This window comes from Saccopteryx leptura, chromosome 13, assembly GCF_036850995.1.
Source record: "Saccopteryx leptura isolate mSacLep1 chromosome 13, mSacLep1_pri_phased_curated, whole genome shotgun sequence".
Lineage (NCBI taxonomy): Eukaryota > Metazoa > Chordata > Mammalia > Chiroptera > Emballonuridae > Saccopteryx > Saccopteryx leptura.
In genome coordinates, this window is record NC_089515.1 from 31,111,602 (window position 1) to 31,134,069 (window position 22,468).

The window sequence follows — 22,468 nt, forward strand, 5'->3', positions numbered from 1 at the left end:
GGTTCAGATTGGTACCACGTCCATGTCTCCCTAGAAGACGTTTTATGGTTCCCCAGTTCCTCTGGGCTATCGGCAAGTCACTTCCATGTCCCCCCCAGAAGGCTGGAGCCCTGTGGCTCCCATCACACCATGCTTTGGCTGAAGAACTCTGCATGCCTATCTCCTGGACTCCTACCCTAACAAACCGTGCAGACACTCCTGTTCTGATCCCAAGTGGGACATGGGGAATCTAGGGTTTTGTTGTCCCTCCAGGCTCTGCCCAGGGACTTGGGGCACGGTTCTCTGCTTCTCCTCTAGATCCTTAAACCTACCTAGTGTTTCTGTCATCCTTTTCATATAAGCTCTCAGCACAGGGTGGGACAGGGGATAGGGTCCTTTTAGAGGCTCCATGGTGCCCTTGCCAACACCCTCCCTCCTTAATTCCCTCACTCCTCCACCCTAGGAATCTTTGTAAGACACAAGGATGGGAAGGTGTGCTCTTATCTTAGTCACTGTGTAGTCTTCTAAATTTCTGATGGTGTGACTAGGCTTGTGTCACTCAAACACCAAGAAGACTTGATTCTCCTTCATGTCTGTGATCTCTGGCATCCCGTCTCTGAGGCAGGGAGGCAGAGTGCCTTCCCGCAGGCATGCCCCAAAGAGAAGGGAGTACATGTGGTGGGAGACAGCCATTGCCATCTCAGCCCATTGTCCTGCCACGCCTTCCGCACCTCAGCAAGCCGCGTTTGGCAGGAGGGAGGGGTGTTTGGGCTATCCTCTGGGCGTTTGATTAAATGGAGTCTGAACTTCTCCTGAAGACAGTGTGAAGAAGGCACACAGGCTGGGTGACTGTCTCCATCCCATCTTTTAATCCCGTACGTTCTGTGGGATGAGTTGCCACCGTGGGGCGTGTTGATCGCCTTGAGCCGCATCGGGACACTGCTGTCTCTGTCCGCAGCAGGCCCCTCCGACTGTCCACGGCAGCCTGACCGTTCTTTTCTGCTCCCCAGGTAGGTTCTGTGGCGACAAAGCCCCGGAGCCCCTCGTCTCCACAGACAGCCGGCTGTGGGTGGAGTTCCGGAGCAGCAGCAACATCCTGGGCAAGGGCTTCTTCGCAGTGTACGAAGGTTGGTTCACGACAAGGAGCCACCTGGGTAGCTCCTGCTCTGCCTGTGTCTTTCCCATGGAACCCGCTGTCCCAGGCGTGCGTGGCAGCTGCTGGAGCTGTGGCGAGGGGGCGACCGCAGCCCGGGCTGGGCTGCAGATTTCACTGTCCCCTTCCTCACACTCCGGAAGCAGGGGCCCAGCTGTGCTCACTTCAGGACAGGTGTCATCTACCTGTCACCACCCTCCTGAATCGTCATGCCCATCCCGTGCGGGTGGTGTGAGGGGGTAGAACCCTATGAAAATGAAACAGCCCCTGAGTAGCTGCGTGAGCCTGAGGAAAGGAACTCACCTCTCGGAGCCTCTGTTTCATTCGTGGAAACAAGACTTTGGAAAATGTCAGGGAATTTTCAAATATGTTTCCCGGAAGGGCCTCTGACACTACCATGGTGTCTGAGCCGAGGGAGCCAATAGATCTGGGCTCCAGGCAGCTGCCACCAGGGCAATTCTGCTATTTGTTCCACATATCACTCCCCCCCTCCACCATAAAAGAAAACCACTAGTTAATAAGGCCCCTTTTGGCCTTAAATTGTAATTTTGAAGAGACCAGTGTTCTGATTTTATGAAAGAAAAAACGTGCATAGACACACGCGTGCGTGCACACGCTCATGTCCCTGTGCACCAGCGGTCCTCTGCCTCTCCATGAGCATCGGGTGGGGACTCGACGTCACTGCCGCTCTGAGCTCCACCGGTACCCGCAGCGGTCAGGATTGTGGGGATGTGGTCCCGGCTTCTACAGCTTGAAAAATCTCCCGGGTGATTCCGATGCACAGTGAAGGTAGAGACAACCGCACTGCTCTGCCTGGTTATTTTCTGTCTATGAAAAAAAAAAAAAAAGTTCTAAGTTGCGAACAAATGAAATGATGCCTTTCCAGAGGCACAGTCTTGGATGGAAATGAAAAAATGAAAAAATGTTGGCGAGTGGAGTCACCTAGTGGTGATAAGTGGACAACGTCCTCTGTGAGATGCAACCCGGGACCCTCTTCCTTCTCTCTTTCTGAAGCTGGTTCTCTGGTTCTCTTTCTAAAGCTACGTGTGGGGGAGACATTAACAAAGACGCCGGTCAGATTCAATCTCCTAACTACCCGGATGACTACCGACCTTCCAAGGAGTGTGTTTGGAGGATCACGGTGTCGGAGGGGTTTCACGTGGGGCTGACCTTCCAAGTTTTTGAGGTAAGTATTGCTCGGATGATTTTTTTTTCCAAAGATGAAGTAAATGTCAACTTTTGCTAGACATATATAAAGATGGGTTTCCATTTTGGGGGTTGAAAATAGAAACCTAAGAGGCAATTTCAAGCCCGTGCTGTGGTTGTACCTAGACATCTGGGATCAAAAGCTTTGCAGGCTTTGGAATCATATGTCTCCTCTCTGAAGGCTACTAGAGAGGTGGGGGTAATGGAAGTGAAAGTCTATGACAGGAAGACTGCGACAGGGAAGTGTGGTAGATGGTTTTGCCCCGTTCATCATCTCTTAGTCTCTTCGCAGCTTGATTCACCCCTGACTTCCTTCCACAAGTAGGAGACGGCTTGGAGAGGCCCAGGACACACTTGGGGCCTTGGGCCTTTTGGTTAGATTTTTCTCAAGAGTAATACTGAGGTTCCCTTCTTAAATCAAAAGCACGAAGGCCAAGCCATCAAGTCATCTTCCATGTTGCCTCTCTTTCTCCATTTAGATCGAAAGGCATGACAGCTGTGCATACGACTACCTGGAAATCCGCGATGGCCCCACGGAAGAGAGCACCCTGATTGGCCACTTCTGTGGCTATGAGAAGCCAGAGGACGTGAAATCGAGCTCTAACAGAATGTGGATGAAGTTTGTGTCCGATGGCTCTATCAATAAAGCGGGCTTTGCAGCCAATTTTTTTAAGGGTATGAATTAGCAGTTGTTTCCATTTTTAGTCACAGGAAGAGGTATTGCCCCCCTGGCTTAAGAATCACAAAACCCACATGGAACTTTAGCGCTGAACAAGGTGCCCTAGAAGCAGGAGGTAGGGGCCCATTTTCGGGCTGTGCTGGGTCCCCCGACAGAGTTCACGACTAACCCAGGAACGGGCTCAGCCTTGGCTTCTACGTGGCAGGAAGTTCTGCTGCTGCACTTGGAAATTAGATTTAATATGTTTACAAGGTCAACTTAGTGGACCTTAATAGTGATAAAAATAAATATTGTGCCATTGCTAGCATTAATTAAGCACCTACTGTGTGCCAGGAACTATGTAAGGTACTTGATTTACACAGTGTAATTTCTTTTTTTAAAAAATATTTATTTATTTATTTATTTATTTAAGAAAGGCAGGGGCAGAGAGAGAGACAGGAACATTGAGCTGCTCCTGTATGTGCCCTGACCTGGAATCGAACCGGCAACCTCCGTGCTCCGGGATGACGCTCCAACCAACTGAGCTATGTGGCCAGGGCTGTAATTTCATTTCCAAAATAACCCTCTCAGTTGGATCTGGATCATGTTTGATCAGTGTTAAGAAGGGCTGCTCAGGGTCACTCAGATAGTGAAGTGGCAGATCAAAAATCCAAACACAACGAGTGTGACATTATGTCCCATTGTGTAATCGGGGCCAGAGGGGTTGCCCCGGTCTTCAGCTCCTAAAGCGTTCACCCCCAGCCTACAAAGGGGTGGAGGAAAGATGGAGAGTGAGGGCATGGTGCTCTGGAGTGCCTCCATGTTGCCTTAGGGACTTGATGGAACCAGCCCCAGAATGGTAGGGAAGACGGGCATTCCTGGCCCCAGCAGAGCCGGCTTCCCAGGATTCCTTTGAATGGAGAGGTGTTCATTCTCTGTTCTCAGGGCCCTGGAAGCCCCTCAGACCACACCTATGAGGGAATATTGGACATTCCCCTGTACACTGTGGTTGGACGCCAATCGCACACCGACAGCCAATGAATGGAGATACCCAGTCTGCAGCTGAGATCCTTGGATAAGTGGCATCACTCGTGCCCAGGAGAAGGCTGCCTTTCCTGTCTTCTCTCCTCTCCCAGGACTTCTGGCTGTGCCAAGCCAGAAACCCTGGTCCCTCCCTCACTCCCCATCTCCCCATCTGCCCTCTCTTAGCCCCTTCTCTCAGGTTCTGCATTAGCAGATGGGTGTCAGAAGAACCCACTTCCAGCCACGGGACCCTCACCTAGCAGCCATCTGTCCTCATTAAAGCCACAAGGGAAGGAAATTGGCCTGTTTTACCTAACCAGTTGTGAAGCCCCAGCAAAATGATGTGGAGGCGCTTTGTAAACTGAAAAGTGCCACGCAAGCACGTGGGAGTATTCTTTCCTTAGGTCTTGAGGTATTTGAGGAGGGTGTTACCCAAGCAGAAACAGAATCATAATGCTTTGAATAATTGGAGACAACACTTAATTCCTTCCCAAGCAAAAAAAAAAACAAAACAAAAAACAAGGCACAGGAAGTGCATTTCAAATGCAGGTCAGCTAGTGGTTCTAACTGGAAGAAGGATGTGACCGTCTTGGTTGAGATGCCCGGAAGTTCCCAGCCCCGGCCCCACCCTGGCCCACACTGCACGGGCCTTAGCAGCAGCCACACGGACTGGTGGCCTCGAGCAAGTTCTACAACCTCTCTGAGCCCCAATCCTTCCGTTTGTAAAAATGGCACACCCAGGTTATTGCAGAGTTGTCAGGAGAAAATGGCATGGCGTAAGCGAATACGCACGCTGTAATGTTTCGTCCCGTTACTGTTTTTGCTTCGAAAGGAGTCTCAGAGATGGTTATTGTTCTGTCTGGAGACATTTCTTCTTGCTATTGCCATGGGTCAGTTTCCTGTTGCTGCTGTAACAAATGGCCCCAAACTGGGTGGCTTTAGAGCAGCACAAATGTATTATTGCTCTGGAGGTCAGAGGTTCTTGCCTCTTCCAGCTGCTGGAGGAGACCTTGTTTCCTGGGCTCAGGGCGCCCTCCTGTCGTCGCGCCAGCAGGGCTGCCATCTCTCACACTGCATTGCAGACCTCTGCTTCCATAGTCACGCCTCTTTTCTGACACTGACTCTCCCCCTCCTTCAGTTATAGGAACCCTTGTAGTTACATGGGTCCCACCCAGATAATCCAGGAGAACCTTCTACTTCAAGGTGTTTCATTTATTCACATCTGCGAAGTCCTTTTTGCCATGTAAGGTAACAGGTTAACGGGTTTCGGTAGCTAAGTCCTGGGCAGTTTGGGGAGGCCTTACTTGTCCTGAATGATTATTACCACATGTCCTGAATGATTATTTTATTTCCATTCTCCTGCCTTTCTCCCTGACTTCCATCTGCAGGTCTGTACATCAGGTACTGGGGCTTCTTTCCAGCGAGATAACTGGTCACCAGTTGGCACTGGCCCACCCATCCCTCATCCCTGCCTCTGCTGATAATCACATTTTAAAAAATTTATTTATTTATTTATTCATTTTTAGAGAGGACAGAGAGAGGGAGAGAGAGAGACAGAGAGAGAAGGGGGGAGGAGCTGGAAGCATCAACTCCCATATGTGCCTTGACCAGGCAAGCCCAGGGTTTCGAACCGGCGACCTCAGCATTTCCAGGTCGACGTTTTATCCACTGCGCCACCACAGGTCAGGCCTTTTTTTATTTTTATTTATTTATTTATTTTTTTTAAGATAATCACATTTTTGAGAGGACCAACTAAAGCTGGAGATTAGGGTTGCCAGAGTTAGAGGAGAAAAACCAACCCATCAGGATGCCCAGTTAAATTTGAATTTCAGATGAAGAAACATCTTTCGGTTTAAGGATGTCCCAATTCAAATTTAATCGAGCCTCCTGCATTTTGTGCAGCAACCCTACGGGAGGTGCCAGTCGGGGCAGCGGAAAGGAATACTTCTCTCCCCGATGCTAAACTAGTTTGTGAGGCACTGAACTGAGAACCTTCACCTGCCTTACGTAGCCATGATACCCAGCTCTGTGTACTGGTTAGAAGATCTCATTTCTCCCTCCTCCCCATTTAAAATGCATTCAGCAGTCATCAAACAATGTGTCAGGTGCTGTGCTAGGGGCTGGGGACACAAGGGACTCTCTTTGTTCTGAGGAGTTTAAGGTGGTGAGAAAGACCTGCAAATAAATGGGCAATGACATTGCCATGGAAGCGTGGCCCTGGGAGGAAGCCAGGGGACCCTCAGACTTGGCCTGGGAGTGAGGGTCAGGCTACCCAGCCTGCTACTTCAAGGGCATTTCAACTTGCAAACGTCTTTTTAGATGCCCATGAAGGTGTTCTCTGAGGCCTATCCAGTGGTGGGATTCAAATAATTTAACTACCGGTTTTCTGCCCTAATGACCATTTTAAGTGTAAAAAAATGATATACTGAAAGGTATTTTATTATTTCATGCATTTAATACTTAAATAAGAAAAATAAAAGAGGTACACAAAACTAAATTATAAGAGTTTTAAAATATTAATGAAAAAATATTAAATAATACTTGACAAAAAAAACAATAAAACTGCCATTTAAGATATTTCCATATTGCTTCTTGATTGGTGCCCTCACTTGTTTTCAGCAATGGTCGGAATGAACGTGACTACGGGCACTTAGAATACGCTGTTGTGCAGATGAACGTTAAAAAAGAGTAAGGAATATAAATTGGTTATTTTCACATTGGGCGGCTGCCCAGGCTCCCACCTTAGAGAGAATCCCGATTACAAGTGCCATTTCAACAGCCGGTTTGCCGAACTCAACAAAAAATTAGGTATCAGTTCTGCGAGTGCAAACCAGTGCAAACCAGCTGAATCCCACCACTGGGCCTGTCTACACCAACTTAGTGCATGAGCTTGTCATCTTTTTAACATCAAGTAGAAGGACCTTGACCCTCTCAACCAGGGCAAGTGGAAACCTCATTGGAACCTATTAAAGGACAAAGAAAAGACATCTCTTGAGTGTGCTAGCAATGACATTAGTCATCTCACGTTATCTTCAGACCAACCCGTTGGTGCGCATTATCATATACTCCCATTTTTGAATTGAAGGAACAAGTTCTCAGGTTCCACAGTGTGCTCACTCTCTTCCCACGACCGAGACCGAAAGCCACAGGCAAGTAAGGTGAAGGGTTTGCGTTCATCATTCATGTTTGTGATGGGAGTCTGACACTCACCTTTCCACCTTCTCGATACCGTGGGAGGATAGGGGGAAAAGGCCCTGGGTCCAGCGACTGAAGTTCGGGATCTAGTCCTGCCCTCATTTCTAACCGGCTAGCCACTCTCGGGCAGTCAGATTTCCTTTCTGAGACTGGATCACACCTGCTCTGTTCCCTACTCTGTTCCCAGTGCCTGGTCCCCAGTGGGCTCTAATACTTATGGGGCAATGAATGAATGGGTGAATGAAGGAATGAGGCTGAGACTTCTCGTTTGTGGATTGGGCATCCTGTCACCTGCTCTGCCTCCCTTTTGGGGTTTCCATGGGAATGACAGATAGAAACCACAGTCTAGAGCACTGTCCAACAGATATAAAGACCAGCCACAAATGCATGCCATGTATGTAATTCTAAACTTTCTAGGCACCTTACCAAAACCAAAACAAAAGGACGTGAAATTAATTTCAATATATTTTATTTTACCCAATATACAAAAAAAAAAAAATGCTATCATTTTAATATGTAACGAATATACACATTTTAATGTGATGTTTTATAGGGTTTTTTTCATACTAAATCTTGTAAATCTAGTGTGTTCTACACTCATAGCACATCCCAGTTTTGACAAGCTGCACTTCATATGTTACATAACCACACGGGGCTGTGTTACTGTGTCAGGTCTAGAGACCTGGCACAGCCAGCTGCCTTGCCTAGCCTCTCCCCAGGTGGCCATATGTAGGATGCCCTCTGAACACACGGCGCCCACGTGTTTGTCAGGACTTGTCCAGTGGAAGAAGCTAGGAGAGTAACTAGAAAGGCTGCGCAGAAGAATTGGAACAAGTCGAAGAAGCTCTGGCCTTGATGCCAGTTGGCAAGAGGTTCTGCGCAGGGCCCAGCTGGCACATGACAGCGACCGGGGTGCCAGTTGGCCCCTGTGTCCCTCTCCAGGTGCCAGATGGCAGCCCCTCTCAGAGCCCGCTGGCTGGACAGCCAGCAGAGCAGCTCACGTTTCTGGTTCCTTCAGGAGATGGCAGGAGCCTTCTAGGGTTGGCAGGGCCGCTGTGGTCACGTCCTTCCCACAAAAATATATGAGGATTCTCACCTTGGTCCCTACACTCCACTTGTCCCATTGCTGATAGACCACCCTATGTGTCTGATGAAGGGGACTGGCATTTTTCAAGGTACTTCTTCGACATCTTAGGTATGTGCCTGCCTTTTTTTTTCCTTAACACTCTTTGCAAACATTTTGGGGATCCTTACCTGAGTCGTTCATTATCTAACTAGAGGATGAATGGTTCTTTCTTTCACTGACACCACTTGGCGAAAGCAAAGAAGCCAGAGGTCCGGCTGTGCCAAACTGACTCCTGCCGCGGCTTCTCCTCCCACACCACACTCCCAGCTTGTGGCCTTGGCCACAGTAACCTAGAACAAGCAGACGCATTTCTCCACACACAGTGTGGAGGCGACACAGAAGACGCTCAGTCTCCCACTGCAAGCAGGGTCCCTGGCTGTACACTTCCATGCCATCCACCCAAGCTGGAGCAGGGTTGGAAATGGCCAAACATCCCGCTGCTTTTTGCTGGAGAGAGCTCAGGTGTCTGTGTATACCTTTCACCACCTTCTAGTCTCTGGAGGGACTATATTCCCTTTGCTTTAGGCTCAAATCCATGCCATCAGCCTCCCTCCCTCCACATGGTTAAGATGGTACCAGGAGGCATAGTTAGCCAGGATCCTCCCATAACCATAGCGTCTTCTGGCATTGTTTTCCCCTCCCTCACTCCTGCTTCTGTTCTTTGTTCATCTAAGCCTATTATAATCGGCTTTCCTGTGTTCCTTTCCGCCCTTTGCCCACATGCCAGTTTCTTTCTCTCTCTCTCTTTCTTTCTCTCTTTCTTTCTCTCTTCCTTTCTGTCCTTCTTTCCCTCCTTCCTTCCTTCCTTCCTTCCTTCCTTCCTTCCTTCCTTCCTTCCTTCCTTCCTTCCTTCCTTCCTTCCTTCCTTTCTCTCTCTCTCTCTCCCTCCCTCCTTCCCTCCTTCCCTCCCTCCCTCCCTCCCTCCTTCCCTCCTTCCTTCCTTCCTTCCTTCCTTCCTTCCTTCCTTCCTTCCTTCCTTCCTTCCTTCCTTCCCTGCCTCCCTTTTGGGGTTCCTCCCTCCTTCCCTCCCTCCCTCCCTCCCTCCCTCCCTCCCTCCCTCCCTCCCTCCTTCTTTCCTTTCTTCTTCCTTCTTTCTTTCTTTTAAATTTTATTTAGAAAATTAACTGTAACAGGGTGACATTAATCAGTAAGAGCCCATAGGTTTCAGGTAAACATTTCTGTAACGTTTGAACTGTTGATTATGTTGTATACCCATCACCCAAAGTCAGATCATTTTCCGTCACCTGATCTTTGTCCCTCTTTGCACCCTCCCCCCACCCTTCCCTCTCCCCCCCACCAGCCAGTTTCTTGACTCGGCTATTCTGCCCACCTAGTCCTCACCAACTGATCCTCCAGTCATTTTCCTTCTTTCTGTTCCTCCCGTCTCCCTCCCCTCCTCCAGCCTGCACTACTTACTCCCTCTCACCTGGTTCAGGTGTGGCCAGTAACTTTATTCTCTTCACTACCCCCATCACTGGATCCACTAGGATTTCAAAAGCAACCCTGTTGCCATCTGCAGTGATAACCATTGTGTGCTGACTGTGTCTATGTGCTGGTACTTCACACAGGCATTGTTTTCTGTCACCACAACCCTAAAATCGGGTATTATTATTATCTCCTCATTATAAAGCAGGAGGAAGGCTCAGGCGGGGGAGTTGAATCACCAGTTTGGTGGGGGAAGGCCCACTGGGGCACCCTACCCAGGTCTGTCTGGCTCACTCTAAAGCCTGGACTTTCCATTTCTCCTTATCATCGATTCTCCTTCTATACATCCTGGCAATGCTGAAGAAAGTGCTTTGCATGTTGTAAACTGATATGTAACTGCAGGACTGTTACTATTTTAGCATTCTTAATACTTATATTCATTTGAGGCTGTGGACAACTTCAACCCCCTGCTTAGAGCATGTCTCCCTCCTAACCAACTGTGTAAGCCTTTGTCGAGCCCAAGAACACATCGCTCTTATTAGCTACGGTTCCTGTCCAGTATGTGAAATGAGGGGATATTTACACACTTTTACCCAGCGAGGAGCAGCCTGATTGATGAATATCTGGTGCATTGTAAACAAGGAAGGCTGGAAGGAAATGGGTTTACTTGAGCTGGAAGAAAGCAGATTGGAGGGAGACATGATCACTGAAGGGTTTGCATTTTCTGAAGGACTAACGAGTTGGAAGTTTCACAGAGTTTGAATGTTGACAACTTAAATTGCAAAGGATGAGAAATAACTTTGAAAAACAGTGAAAGCCTTATTTCTGGGTATTTTCAAGCTGGGTATGAAAAAGCCATCTCTCTGACATGTTACTAAAAGAATCTCTGCTGGCCCCAGCTGAGTAGCTCAGTTGGTTAGAGCGTCATCCCGAACCACCAACATTGTGGGTTTGATCCTCAGTCAGGGCACATGAGAAGTGATCAGTGAACACAGCTAAGTGGAACAAATGAATGCACCTCTCTCTCTTTCTGTCTCTCTCCCTTTTCCCCTTCCTTTCTCTGTCTAAAATCAACCAATAAAAATAAAACTTAAAAATAACAAAAATCCCTGCTGACCTGGCAGGATCTCGGTCTTTCCCGACGAACTCAGAGGTACCCTGATTTCTTTACACTTTCTGTGTAATACAATCTTTCAAGATTTGTGGACAACCCTGCTCGCTCTCTTCTTACCTCCCATGATGTTAGGAACCAGTGATGCTTTCCTCCTGGTCCCCAATTCATTGTTTTTCCTAGACTGGATTTTTTTTTAAAGAGTTTTATTTTAATTTATTTTGAGAGAGAGAGAGAAAATGGGGGAGGAGCAGGAAGCATCAACTCCCATATGTGCCTTGAGCAGGCAAGCGCAGGGTTTCAAACCGGCGACCTCAGCGTTCCAGGTCGAGGTTTTATCCACTGCGCCACCACAGGTCAGGCCCTAGACTGGACTTTTTAAAAATTTCCCTTCACTAAGTTCTTTGGCTTGGTTAGGCCACAACCTGTATGCTATCTTTCAGAGGTAGCCGTACCACAACTTGGCAACGTGGAGATGCCCAGGACCTGGGTTTTTCTTGTCTTCAGTCATCCCTCGGGCTGATGTGTCTGGGAGATTCTGCAGTGACTCCCTTGTTCTTCCTCTGGACAGCATGCCTGGTGTCCTACTTGCTATTATTTAATTGCCCCAAACATATCACTAGACACTGTCGTCTCCCCCGCTGACCCAGTCTCGCCTCTTCCCACAGTTTCTCCTGAGCACTGGCCACACGAGAACCCGGCCTTATCTGTAGCCTTGAAGGGCTCCTTGTGCACACCTCTTCAGATGATTTACAAAAACGCTAAATCGCAGGCTCTTGTTCGACCTCTGGAGAATACTTACACATCTTCATCTAGAAGCATGTCCCTTTGCTCTTACCCTTTATTTAATGTCCCTGAGAAGTTCCGTTATTTGGGGCTGGGGGAAATTCTATTGCATTGAAATTGGTTCAGTCTTCGTTACAGAACCTTTTTAAAAATCACATATGAATACAGCTGACAAGCCTTCAGAGAACGAAAGCATTCAGGCTCGATTTCACCCCAGCAGAGCCTGCTTGCTTCTGGCTCACAGGTTACTTACTCTTGCTGCGCTCCCCTCGGTCCATTCTTGCTCCTCAGGGACACTTGTGGGGACCCTGAGATGCAGACTGCGACGGGGAACGGGCCAGGCGGCTTGGTGATCATCTAACCGGAGTCACCTTTCCCACACAGAGGTGGATGAGTGTTCCTGGCCAGACCAGGGCGGGTGTGAGCAGCGCTGCGTCAACACCCTTGGCAGCTACAAGTGTGCGTGTGAGCCCGGCTACGAGCTGGCTGCTGACAAGAAGACGTGCGAAGGTTGGTGTTGGACCTGCCAGGCTGGAATGAGCCGGGACGGGCGACAAGCCGCAGGGGAAGTGGGGCGGAGACGGGCCCTGGCTGGCTGTGCAGGTGGATAGCTGTGGTGGATGACCCACCTACTTCTCCGAGGGGGAAACAGCTCAATACTGTCATCAATGGGAGAAGACTGTCCAAAGTATTCAATACATGGACTCCATCCTAGAAACTGTAACGGGAGCCTGGGTTTATTTTCTTCTGTAAAAGAATAAAATTCACATGATTATTAAGCTAGAAAATGAAAGCAAAGAAAAACCCAGGAGCACTTTGGGGTGACTCAGCTAACAGCGCATTTCACTCACTCCGTTTCCGCCCGCTGTGCCGCCCCCTTGCCCACCTGCATGACACTGTTTATGTGAGCAGGTGCATTGCATAGCTTGGTGCAAACATTTCTAATTTTCCTTTGGTCTAAGTCCTGTGGCGTCCCCAGCTATGCCACTGGGTGAAGGGTCGGTACAAATATATTGTTATTTTTAAAAGTAGTCAAGACCTAGCCTCAACTCTATTCTTCGAACTGCTCAGCTGAAACAGAAGAAAAAGATACTGAATTCATCAATTCAGATTGTCTAACTTTGTTTTTTATTATTATTATTAAAGAACAGCAGGGTTTAGTGCTGCTTCAGGGAAATCGCAGTCACTCGGAACTAACACCAAACAAATCTCGCTTCTGTTTCCCCGTGCAGTGGCCTGTGGCGGCTTCATTACCAAGCTGAATGGGACCATCACCAGCCCTGGGTGGCCGAAGGACTACCCGACCAACAAAAACTGTGTCTGGCAGGTGGTGGCCCCCGCTCAGTACCAGATCTCTCTTCAGTTTGAAGTTTTTGAACTGGAAGGCAACGATGTATGTTTCTGTGCTCTAATTGGTTGGGGATTGTGTTGGGCTGTGGCTCGGGGCTGGGAACTGGTGAGGGGTCAGCCGACAGGAAAGTAGTTCCTTGGCATCTTAGCCGGGTGGAATCTGGGGACTGTTTATGCAGTAGTTTCAGCTCAATGTCCCCTGCAGACAGAGTGCTTGGGTCCTCTTGCCACTGGTAATTCCAAGGAGAATCAGGACAAGAGTGGAGCGGGTGGTTTTGGGTAGGGGAGGGAGGAGGTGGTCTGGACAGGTCAGGGGAAGGTATTGGGGTTAGTGTCCCGCTGAGGGGAATGGAGAAGGTGAGGCGCAGCTGGGGACCGGGATGGTATAAACAGCCTGTTCCCTCCCTTGGGCCATGGTCACAGGATGACCCATCAGCCAAGGCAGAGGCCGAGTGCTGCAGCCAGAGTGGAGTCAGGCGTGCACCACGTGCTTGAGGGGCGCCCGAGGGGGTCAAGAGGACCCTCCTGTCGGACTTAGCTGAACCACCCAGCAGGGTGCAGCTCTCAGGAAGGGGACCCTGCAGTGCACGGAGTGGGGGGCCCCGGGGACAGCGGCGGCTCCCCACTGCGCTCCCTTGCAGGTCTGTAAGTACGATTTCGTGGAGGTACGCAGCGGCCTGTCCCCAGACGCCAGGCTGCACGGCAGGTTCTGCGGCTCCGAGACCCCCGAAGTCATCACCTCACAGAGCAACAACATGCGCATCGAGTTCAAGTCGGACAACACGGTCTCCAAGCGTGGCTTCCGGGCCCACTTCTTCTCAGGTGTGGGGGTCTGGAGGCCAGGCCACCGTGCTGAGGGCCACACGGCTTTGCCAGCTCCCAGCCTTTGGGGCACCTGGCCACCCCTTTCTGCCCGATGCCCCTGCCTCTCAGTATTCCCATAATAAATTACCACCAATTGGGTGGCTTAGAACAAAAGAAATGTATTCTCCCAGCTCTGGAAGCCAGAAGCCCGGCATTAAGGTGTGGGCAGGGCTGGGTCCACTATAGACTTTAGGGAAGGCTCCTTCCCGGCCTTCCCCCAGCTTGTGCTTCCAGTGCTTAAGTGTTTGGTGATCTTCACCTGTTCTTTAAGTCGGTGGTAGTCAACCTGGTCCCTACCGCCCCCTAGTGGTAGTCAACCTGGTCCCTACCGCCCCCTAGTGGTAGTCAACCTGGTCCCTACCGCCCCCTAGTGGTAGTCAACCTGGTCCCTACCGCCCACTAGTGGGCGTTCCAGCTTTCATGGTGGGCAGTAGTGGAGCAAAAGATAGATTTAACTATATAGTAAGTTGTTTTATAAAGATTTATTCTGCCAAACTTAGCGAAAATCCAACATAAAGTACTTGGTAAGTAATTATTATATGCTTTAACTTGCTATAACTCTGCTTTATAAATTTTATAAAGTAAAGTTACTTCCCTACTTTATAAATCACCATTATTGTGGAACCAGTGGGCAGTTAGAAAATTTTACTACTAACAGAGATACAGAAGTGTGCGGTGGGTATAAAAAAGTTGACTACCCCTGCTCTAAGTGTTGTCCAAGCATTCTTAGCTGTCCTTGTGAAATAAGAGGGCATATACAAAAATAGGGAGTGTTCAGTGGCCCATGCCTGCAGTGGGCGGAGGGTGCAGAGAGGAGAAGCTTGACTCCTGCAGTTCCCTGGCCGGGGGCAGGGTGGGGGCCGGCCTGGGGAGGGAGGTTGGCCCTCTGTTATACAGGAAGAAGTTGGCTTAGGAGAGGGCTGCAGACCGCCCTGGCTTGAGCTACAAGAACTATACAATAACACCTGCTCACACTTGAGTTCATACAAACAATAAATAAAAGCTGACACTTAGCCCAGGCCGGATGCAGTTCTAAGGGCTTTCCCTATACTGATACACTCCTCTCCGCAGCCCTGTGAGCTAAGGGGCCACTACAGACTCCACTTTAAAGGTGAGGCAAGACTGCCCAAGGTCACAAGAGCTAGAACTGGTGGAGTAAGGCTGGCACTTGGCCACCTGGTCCATGGCTGCACACTTACCTATTTCACAGGCAGGGGGGTTGGGTGGGGTGGGGTCGTGGGCTATGAGTCCAGGGCCCGGGTCACACAGATCACTAGCTCAGTGAGTGGGCACATCAGCATTCTCAGCCTCAGTCTCCTTACCTGTAAAATGGGGGCATAGGCACCTTCCTGCTAAGGATGTGTGAGAATTAACTTAGATATTGTATGGAAAGTGCTTGAGACGGTGCCCATTGCATAGTAAAAACTCAATATATGGTAGTTATTTTTATTATTGTAACTATTATTATTAATATTAGCCTGTCCTGTAAGGACTCCTTGTTTTCGGTGGGAAACAGATATATATATATTTAAGTGCTTTAGGAGCCTGGGCCACGTAATACCCAATAAATGCTGCCTCCCACCTGCTCCCCCCCCCCCCCCCCCCCGGGTCTGGGGATGATCAGAACTGGGCAATCAAGGAGGCTACTTCTGAGCAGAGTCCTGAGCTGACAGGGAGGATCCCGAGTGGGCGGTTCCCCTTCAGAGAGTCTGTTGGTCTCCCCAGACAAGGACGAGTGTGCCAAAGACAACGGCTGGTGCCAGCAGGAGTGCGTCAACACGCTGGGCAGCTACCTGTGCCGGTGCAGGAACGGCTACAGGCTCCACGAGAACGGACACGATTGTAAAGAGGGTGAGGCTGAGCTGTGTTCGGGCCACGCTGCCCCTGGCTGCTGGGAGTGTGCCGGCTGTGAGAGTAAGAGAGGGGGGCCCTTCCCTGAGCCCCCCTAAAGCTCAACATCTGCCTTCCCTCCTCCTGCCCTCTTGCTGAGGAGTGATCTTCTCCAGGGCAGCTCACACCTTCAGAAGGCGTGTAGGGGCCCTCATGTGCTCTCCTGGAGTTAGTACTGCGAAATGGTCCCACCCACCCCCAGGCTCCAGGATTAGGCTCTCTAGGTTTAAATCCTGGCTCTGCCACTTACTAGCTGTGTGATGCTGGATAAATTACTTAACCTCTCTGAGCCTCAGTTTCTTCTTCTCTTTAAAGGGGGCTAAACATACCCCCTTCTTAAAGTTTTCTCTGAAGATTACATGAGAGAATGCCGAGAAAGTATTTTACATGATCTGGCACATATTAAGCACTTGAAATGTTAATAAGTACGAGCCATCTGTGTCACAATGTTATTTACCATATGCAGGTCTAATAGTGAAATAGAGCTGGGAAAACTGCTCCCTGCTCCATTCACTACTGGGAGTTCTTCAGGACCAGATGGCTTTGACTGTCCAGTCATTCTGGGAAAGGCCTTCCTCGCTTCTTACCCCACCCTGCAAAGGGAGTTTGAACATCTCTGATAAACACAGGCCTCCAGGCCTTGGCCCCAGCACAGAGCCCTGCAAAGGACCTCAAGGGTGAGGGATAAACATTTCGGAGTGAGGCAGTTTGGCTGGGTTCACAGTCTGGTCAGGGCCTTCCTAGACTGTCTTGATGAGCTAAGATGTCCTTAGAAGCAGGATGCAGCTCCCCCTTCAAAGCCCAGCCCCATGACACAGACAAGGGCGGTCACGGGTTGGATTGGGAGGCGGGTTGGAAGAACTTGGAAGGAACAATCATTCTGAAACTTAAAAATTGTTGTCAAACCCCTGTGAGGTAAGCCTGGGCCAGAACAAAGCTTGCCTCCTGCAGTGGGGGAGGCATGTGGGATAGGAAGTCCATGGAGATCCTGCCAGCTGAGCTGGGGCTGCATTCCCACGGGCTCCCCCAGGTGGGGCGGGGCTCCCCCGGTGGGGCGGGGCTCCCCCCAGGTGGGGCGGGGCTCTCCCAGGTGGGGCGGGGCTCCCCCCAGGTGGGGCGGGGCTCTCCCAGGTGGGGCGGGGTGCCGGAATAAACATCCTGGTCGCGGAGCCCCTGCTCCTGTAGGCACCTGTCCTCTGTGCGGCTGCAGGACAAAGGCAGCAGCGAGCAACCGGGACCCCCTTGCAGCCCCTTCACCCCCGCACCCGCCCTCACCTACCCCTTCAGCTACCTCACTGAAACCACAGTGCCACGAGGCCCGCCTCCATTTCCTAGTCGGTAATAGCAAAGGCAGACCTAGGTTCGATTCCTGACTCCCCCCATTACCAGCAGGTCACCTGCTGTAAACTTTTTCTCATTTGGAAAGCGGGAAGGATCAAATGAAAGGATGCATTCAGAATGCTGAGCACACGCCCAGCACAGAGGGAGACAAATTTTAACTATTGGCCAAAATGCTACTCATTCAGCAGGTCACGGAGCCACTCTTTGCTAACGGCACCAGAACCAGGGCAACATCTGTAGCCTCCAAATGAAATTGCTCTAAAAAAACTGAAAGAGGCCCTGGCCGGTTGGCTCAGTGGTAGAGCGTCGGCCTGGCGTGCAGGAGTCCCGGGTTCAATTCCCGGCCAGGGCACACAGGAGAAGCGCCAATCTGCTTCTCCACCCCTCCCCCTCTCCTTCCTCTCTCTCTCTTCCCCTCCCGCAGCCGAGGCTTCATTGGAGCAAAGATGGCCCGGGCGCTGAGGATGGCTCTGTGACCTCTGACTCAGGCACTAGAATGGCTCTGGATGCAACCGAGTGACGCCCCAGAGGGGCAGAGCATCGCCCCCTGGTGGGCATGCCAGGTGGATCCCAGTCAGGCGCATGCGGGAGTCTGTCTGACTGCCTCCCCGTTTCCAGTTTCAGAAAAATGCAAAAAAACAAAAACAAAAACCTGAAAGGTAGTGCAGAGGTGAAGGCACAGTGCTGAAGATCTTTGTTAGCACTCGCTAAGCCTTTTACAAGCATTATCTCATTGACACCGGGTATCTCATTGACCTCCCTGTGAGGTTGCCACCCTTTAATAAATAAGGACATCAAGATTTAGATAAGTATCCAGAGTCCCACAGCTTGAAGGAGGTGGAACCAGGACTTGCACCAGGGTCCATCTGACCCCAGGGCCTGTGCTCTGAACCACTAACTCTACCATACTTCCAATGATACACATGATGTGAATAGTAATAGAAAGAAACACGACTTGGTTCCTAAGCCACTGTCAGGAAGGCAGCAAAGCCAAATAAATCACAAATCTCTAAGCCAGGTGACACTTGATTCAGGCTGACCCCTGCTTCCTAATGACCATGTGACCAGTAGAGCAAGGGGAGGATGACTTAGAATGCTTGCTATGATGCCTGCTAGTGAATCACTTCTCTCTCTGCCTGTATCCTCCCGACCTCCAGCGGGCTGTGCGCACAAGATCAGCAGTGCCGAGGGGACCCTGGCGAGCCCCAACTGGCCTGACAAATACCCCAGCCGGCGGGAGTGCACTTGGAACATCTCATCAACCGCGGGCCACAGGGTGAAACTTGTGAGTCATTTTCATAGTTCGTGGACAACAGGGACAAAGAGACATGGGTATGAATGAGTCTTTGTTCTTCCACTTCTCACTCTGAAACTTGGGGAAGTTACTCAACATTTTCAGGTCTCAGTTTCATGATCTGGATGCTAGGGACCCCCACCTCATGGGGCAGTTGTGCGGACGAAGACAGGATGTTCACAAACTCTCAGCACGGGGTGGCGGTGAGCAAAGCTCTACCAGCAGCACCTGGTCACAGCGGCACCAGTATGAGGTAGAACCCGCCACACAGTGCTGTCTGAGATTTGTTTCCTGTTTTATTTATTTCTTTTTACAAATCAGTACATCTTCAAGGTTTTAAAGAAGTAATATGTACAGAGGGTTGGAAAGCGAAATTAGAAATTTCCAGATCCCTCATGCCACTCTAGAAATGACCTCTCTGAACTCTTCCGTGTGATTCTGCCAGAAACTTTTCTTGCACATACAAGCATGCATGTACATTCATGGGAAAATAAATGTATATCCTTTTTTGTGCCCAAACTTCTCAAATGGACAGTTTATTCATATTTTTTTTTACAACTTATAGTTTTTCAACTAACAATAGCAAATTAACTTATTATGCTAATCAGCTCTTGAATTAAAAACACATTATCTTGCTTGACCAGGTGGTGGTGCAGTGGATAGAGTGTGGGACTGGGATGTGGAGGACCCAGGTTCAAGACCCCGAGGTCGCCAGCTTGAGCGCCGGCTCATCGGCTTGAGCAAAGCTCACCAGCTTAGACCCAAGGTCGCTGGCTCGAGCAAGGGGTTACTCGGTCTGCTGAAGGCCGGTGGTCAAGGCACATATGAGAAAGCAATCAATGAACAACTAAGGTGTCATAATGAAAAACTGATAATTGATGCTTCTAATCTCTCTCTGTTCCTGTCTATCTGTCCCTATCTCTGACTCTATCTCTGTCCCTGTATAAAAAAACAACAACACATTATCTTCCAAGCCATTTTTTGTATTTTTCTGAAGTGAGAAGGGGGGACAGGCAGACATACTCCCGCATGCGACCAACTGGGATCCACCTGGCATGCCCACCAGGGGGCGATGCTCTGCCCATCTGGGGCGTTGCTCCGCTATGATCGGAGCCATTCTAGTGTCTGAGGTGGAGGCCATGGTGCCATCCTCAGTGCCCGGGCCAACTTTGCTCCAATGGAGCCTTGGCTGCGGGAGCAGAAGAGAGAAATAGAAAGAAAGGAGAGGAGGAGGGGTGGAAAAGCAGATGGGTGCTTCTCCTGTGTGCCCTGGCTGGGAATCTAACCCCAAACTTCAACACGCCGGGCGATGTTCTACTGCTGAGCCAACCAGCCAGGGCCCCAAGCCTTTTTTTAAAGTCTCATCCATGCATAAGATTGTGGGCCGCACACCATGCTCGATTATTTCAAAGAGAAACGAATCTTTCCTACAAGTCTATTTCTCAGCCCCAGGGGACTCCCAAGTCCTGGAGCTAAAACAAACCCTCCGCCCAGCTGGAGAAAGTGTTGTACTCGAGACAGTTTTTAAATGGGTTGTTCGGACTTGGGGAATGAGTAAGCTCTTCAGAAGGCACGTGGATGACCGTCTGAATTCGGACAACAATGCAGGGAGAATGGAAGGAATCAAAGGAGAACAAGATTATACATAGCCGATGGCCCTGGGGCTTGCTAGGGGGCGAAAGCCATGAGAACAGGTGGGTTAAGGGGATCCCAGGCTAGAGTGTGAGTGCTGGTGTGTCTCTGTGCCAGGTGCAGGGCATGGAGAGATGGAGAAGGCAGGGCACCTCATATGCATGGCTCCCAGTGGGCACCTCATATTGCATAGCTGCCCATGTGGGAAATGTTTCTGGTGCTGCTCTCTGGAATAGGTCAGAACAGCCTTGAATCCCGGTGAGGGTGGGTGAGTTAGAGAGAGCGCCTTAGAGAAAGGCACTCCTTCCCCAAGACTGCCATCTGCTGGAAAATGTTTGCAATGGCAACATAAATATCTGACGACAGCGGGGGAATGGTGCCCCCTGGGGTTAGGAACGTGCAACCAGCACATCTGGGCGCGGAGCTTCTTGTTGAAGGGTCCAGAAGATTTTAGCAGTTGCCACAAACGTCTTTTCCTGTTCTTTAAGATGCTAAGGAACTAAACTAACGGATCACAGTGGCCGCAGTTAGGCAAGACCTCAATTTTTTCTGAGGTTCATACATATATGCGCTATGTTTTTTGCTTGTTTATTTTTTTACTTGGGAAGTGGATGGTGGATTTATTGATTGTGGTCTATTTTTTTTCCTTTTGTTAACATAGAATATGAGTTGAATTTTTTTTTTTTTTTGTATTTTTCTGAAGTTGGAAACGGGGAGGCAGTCAGACAGACTCCCGCATGCACCCAACTGGGATCCTCAGGGCATGCCCACCAGGGGGCGATGCTCCGCCCATCTGGGGCTTCATTCTGCTGCAATCAGAGCCATTCTAGCACCTGAGGCAGAGACCATAGAGCCATCCTCAGCGCCCCGGGCCATCTTTGCTCCAATGGAGCCTTGGCTGCGGGAGGGGAAGAGAGAGACAGAGAGGAAGGAGAGGAGGAGGGGTGGAGAAGCAGAGGGGCGCTTCTCCTGTGTGCCCTGGCTGGGAATCAAACCCGGGACTCCTGCACGCCAGGCCGACGCTCTACCACTGAACCAACCGGCCAGGGCCTGAATTGAATATTTCTAAGTAGCTTGTGTTCCACTGCATGGGGACAGCAACAGGGTGTCCCATGGACCTTTGAGGAGCTTTCTGCCACTCTGGCTCACTGTCTCCCTTCCAATGCATGACCCACCCTGGTGCCACTGGTCTCCCCTTCCGGCCCACTGTCCCTAACCCCAGTCTCTGGCCCCCAACTCCCTTTCTGTAAAGTGTGAACAGCTTTGCTCATTTCAAGTGTGTTTGTCATTCCTATGAAAGCCCACACTGCTAATGGCCTCTCTCCACCCCAGCCCACTTCTTTTTTTTTTTTTTTTTTTTTACAGAGACAGAGAGTGAGTCAGAGAGAGGTGTAGACAGGGACAGACAGACAGGAACGGAGAGAGATGAGAAGCATCAATCATTAGTTTTTCATTGCGTGTTGCAACACCTTAGTTGTTCATTGATTGCTTTCTCATATGTGCCTTGACCGCGGGCCTTCAGCAGACCGAGTAGCCCCTTGTTGGAGCCAGCGACCTTGGGTCCAAGCTGGTGGGCTTTTGCTCAAACCAGATGAGCCCGTGCTCAATCTGGCGACCTCGGGGTCTCGAACCTGGGTCCTCTGCATCCCAGTCCGATGCTCTTTCCACTGCGCCACCGCCTGGTCAGGCCCAGCCCACTTCTTATGAATTGAGGCCCCACCTCCCCAACTAATCTCCTCTCTCCCCACTCTGTCTTTAGATCCAACTCTTTATTAGATGCTGTACCCTCTCACCTGTCCCATCTCCCTCATAACCATCCGCAGGCCATCAGTTGGTCATCTGCCCAACACTTAAGAAGTCCTACATTTTAGGCTGCAAATCCTGGAGTATGACCTGGAATTGTGGGGTTCCCCTGACCACATAGAAAGACAGTCTTTAGGGGGACATGGAGGAGGGAGGCAGTATAGCCTGGTGATGTTTAGAAGTGTGGGCTGGAGTCAGGCTGACTGGGAGTCAATTCCAGCTGTGTAAGCTTGAGCAAGCCTTCCCCACAACTCAGTTTTCCCTTCTGCATATTGGGACTTATAATAGCTCTTCCCTCCTAGCATCCTCAGAATTAAGTGAGAAAATGCAGGGCTCTGCATGGAAAAAAAGCATTCAATAATGTCAGCCACTGTGAGAATGATGACTCGGAGCCCCGGGCACTCCGTAAAGCCTCGTTCACGCCATTTGTACTGAAGCACTGCACAGTTTGGAGCAGAGGTTCAAGGGCACAGGTTCTGGAGTCAGACCTGCTCATGACCCAGCTTTGCCAGTGGGGACCCTGGGCAAGTCGTCTGACAGCTCCGTGCTTCAATTTCCTTGTCTGTGAATGGAGGGTTAAAATGGTAGACACACCACAGGGCTGTGTGGATTAATACTTGTGAAACACTTAA

General features: G+C 50.1%; 1 protein-coding gene across 1 annotated transcript in view; it reads left to right on the forward strand.

Annotated features, from left to right (window-relative positions):
- The window catches only part of TLL2 (tolloid like 2), a 146,174-nt gene that overhangs the window by 117,599 nt on the left and 6,107 nt on the right, over positions 1-22,468 (forward strand). The window contains exons 11-18 of the mRNA XM_066355432.1: positions 990-1,106; positions 2,173-2,318; positions 2,818-3,013; positions 12,047-12,172; positions 12,895-13,055; positions 13,654-13,834; positions 15,602-15,727; positions 18,265-18,392. Coding sequence (XP_066211529.1) covers positions 990-1,106; positions 2,173-2,318; positions 2,818-3,013; positions 12,047-12,172; positions 12,895-13,055; positions 13,654-13,834; positions 15,602-15,727; positions 18,265-18,392 — 1,181 coding nt within the window. The remainder of the gene's footprint in view (positions 1-989; positions 1,107-2,172; positions 2,319-2,817; positions 3,014-12,046; positions 12,173-12,894; positions 13,056-13,653; positions 13,835-15,601; positions 15,728-18,264; positions 18,393-22,468) is intronic.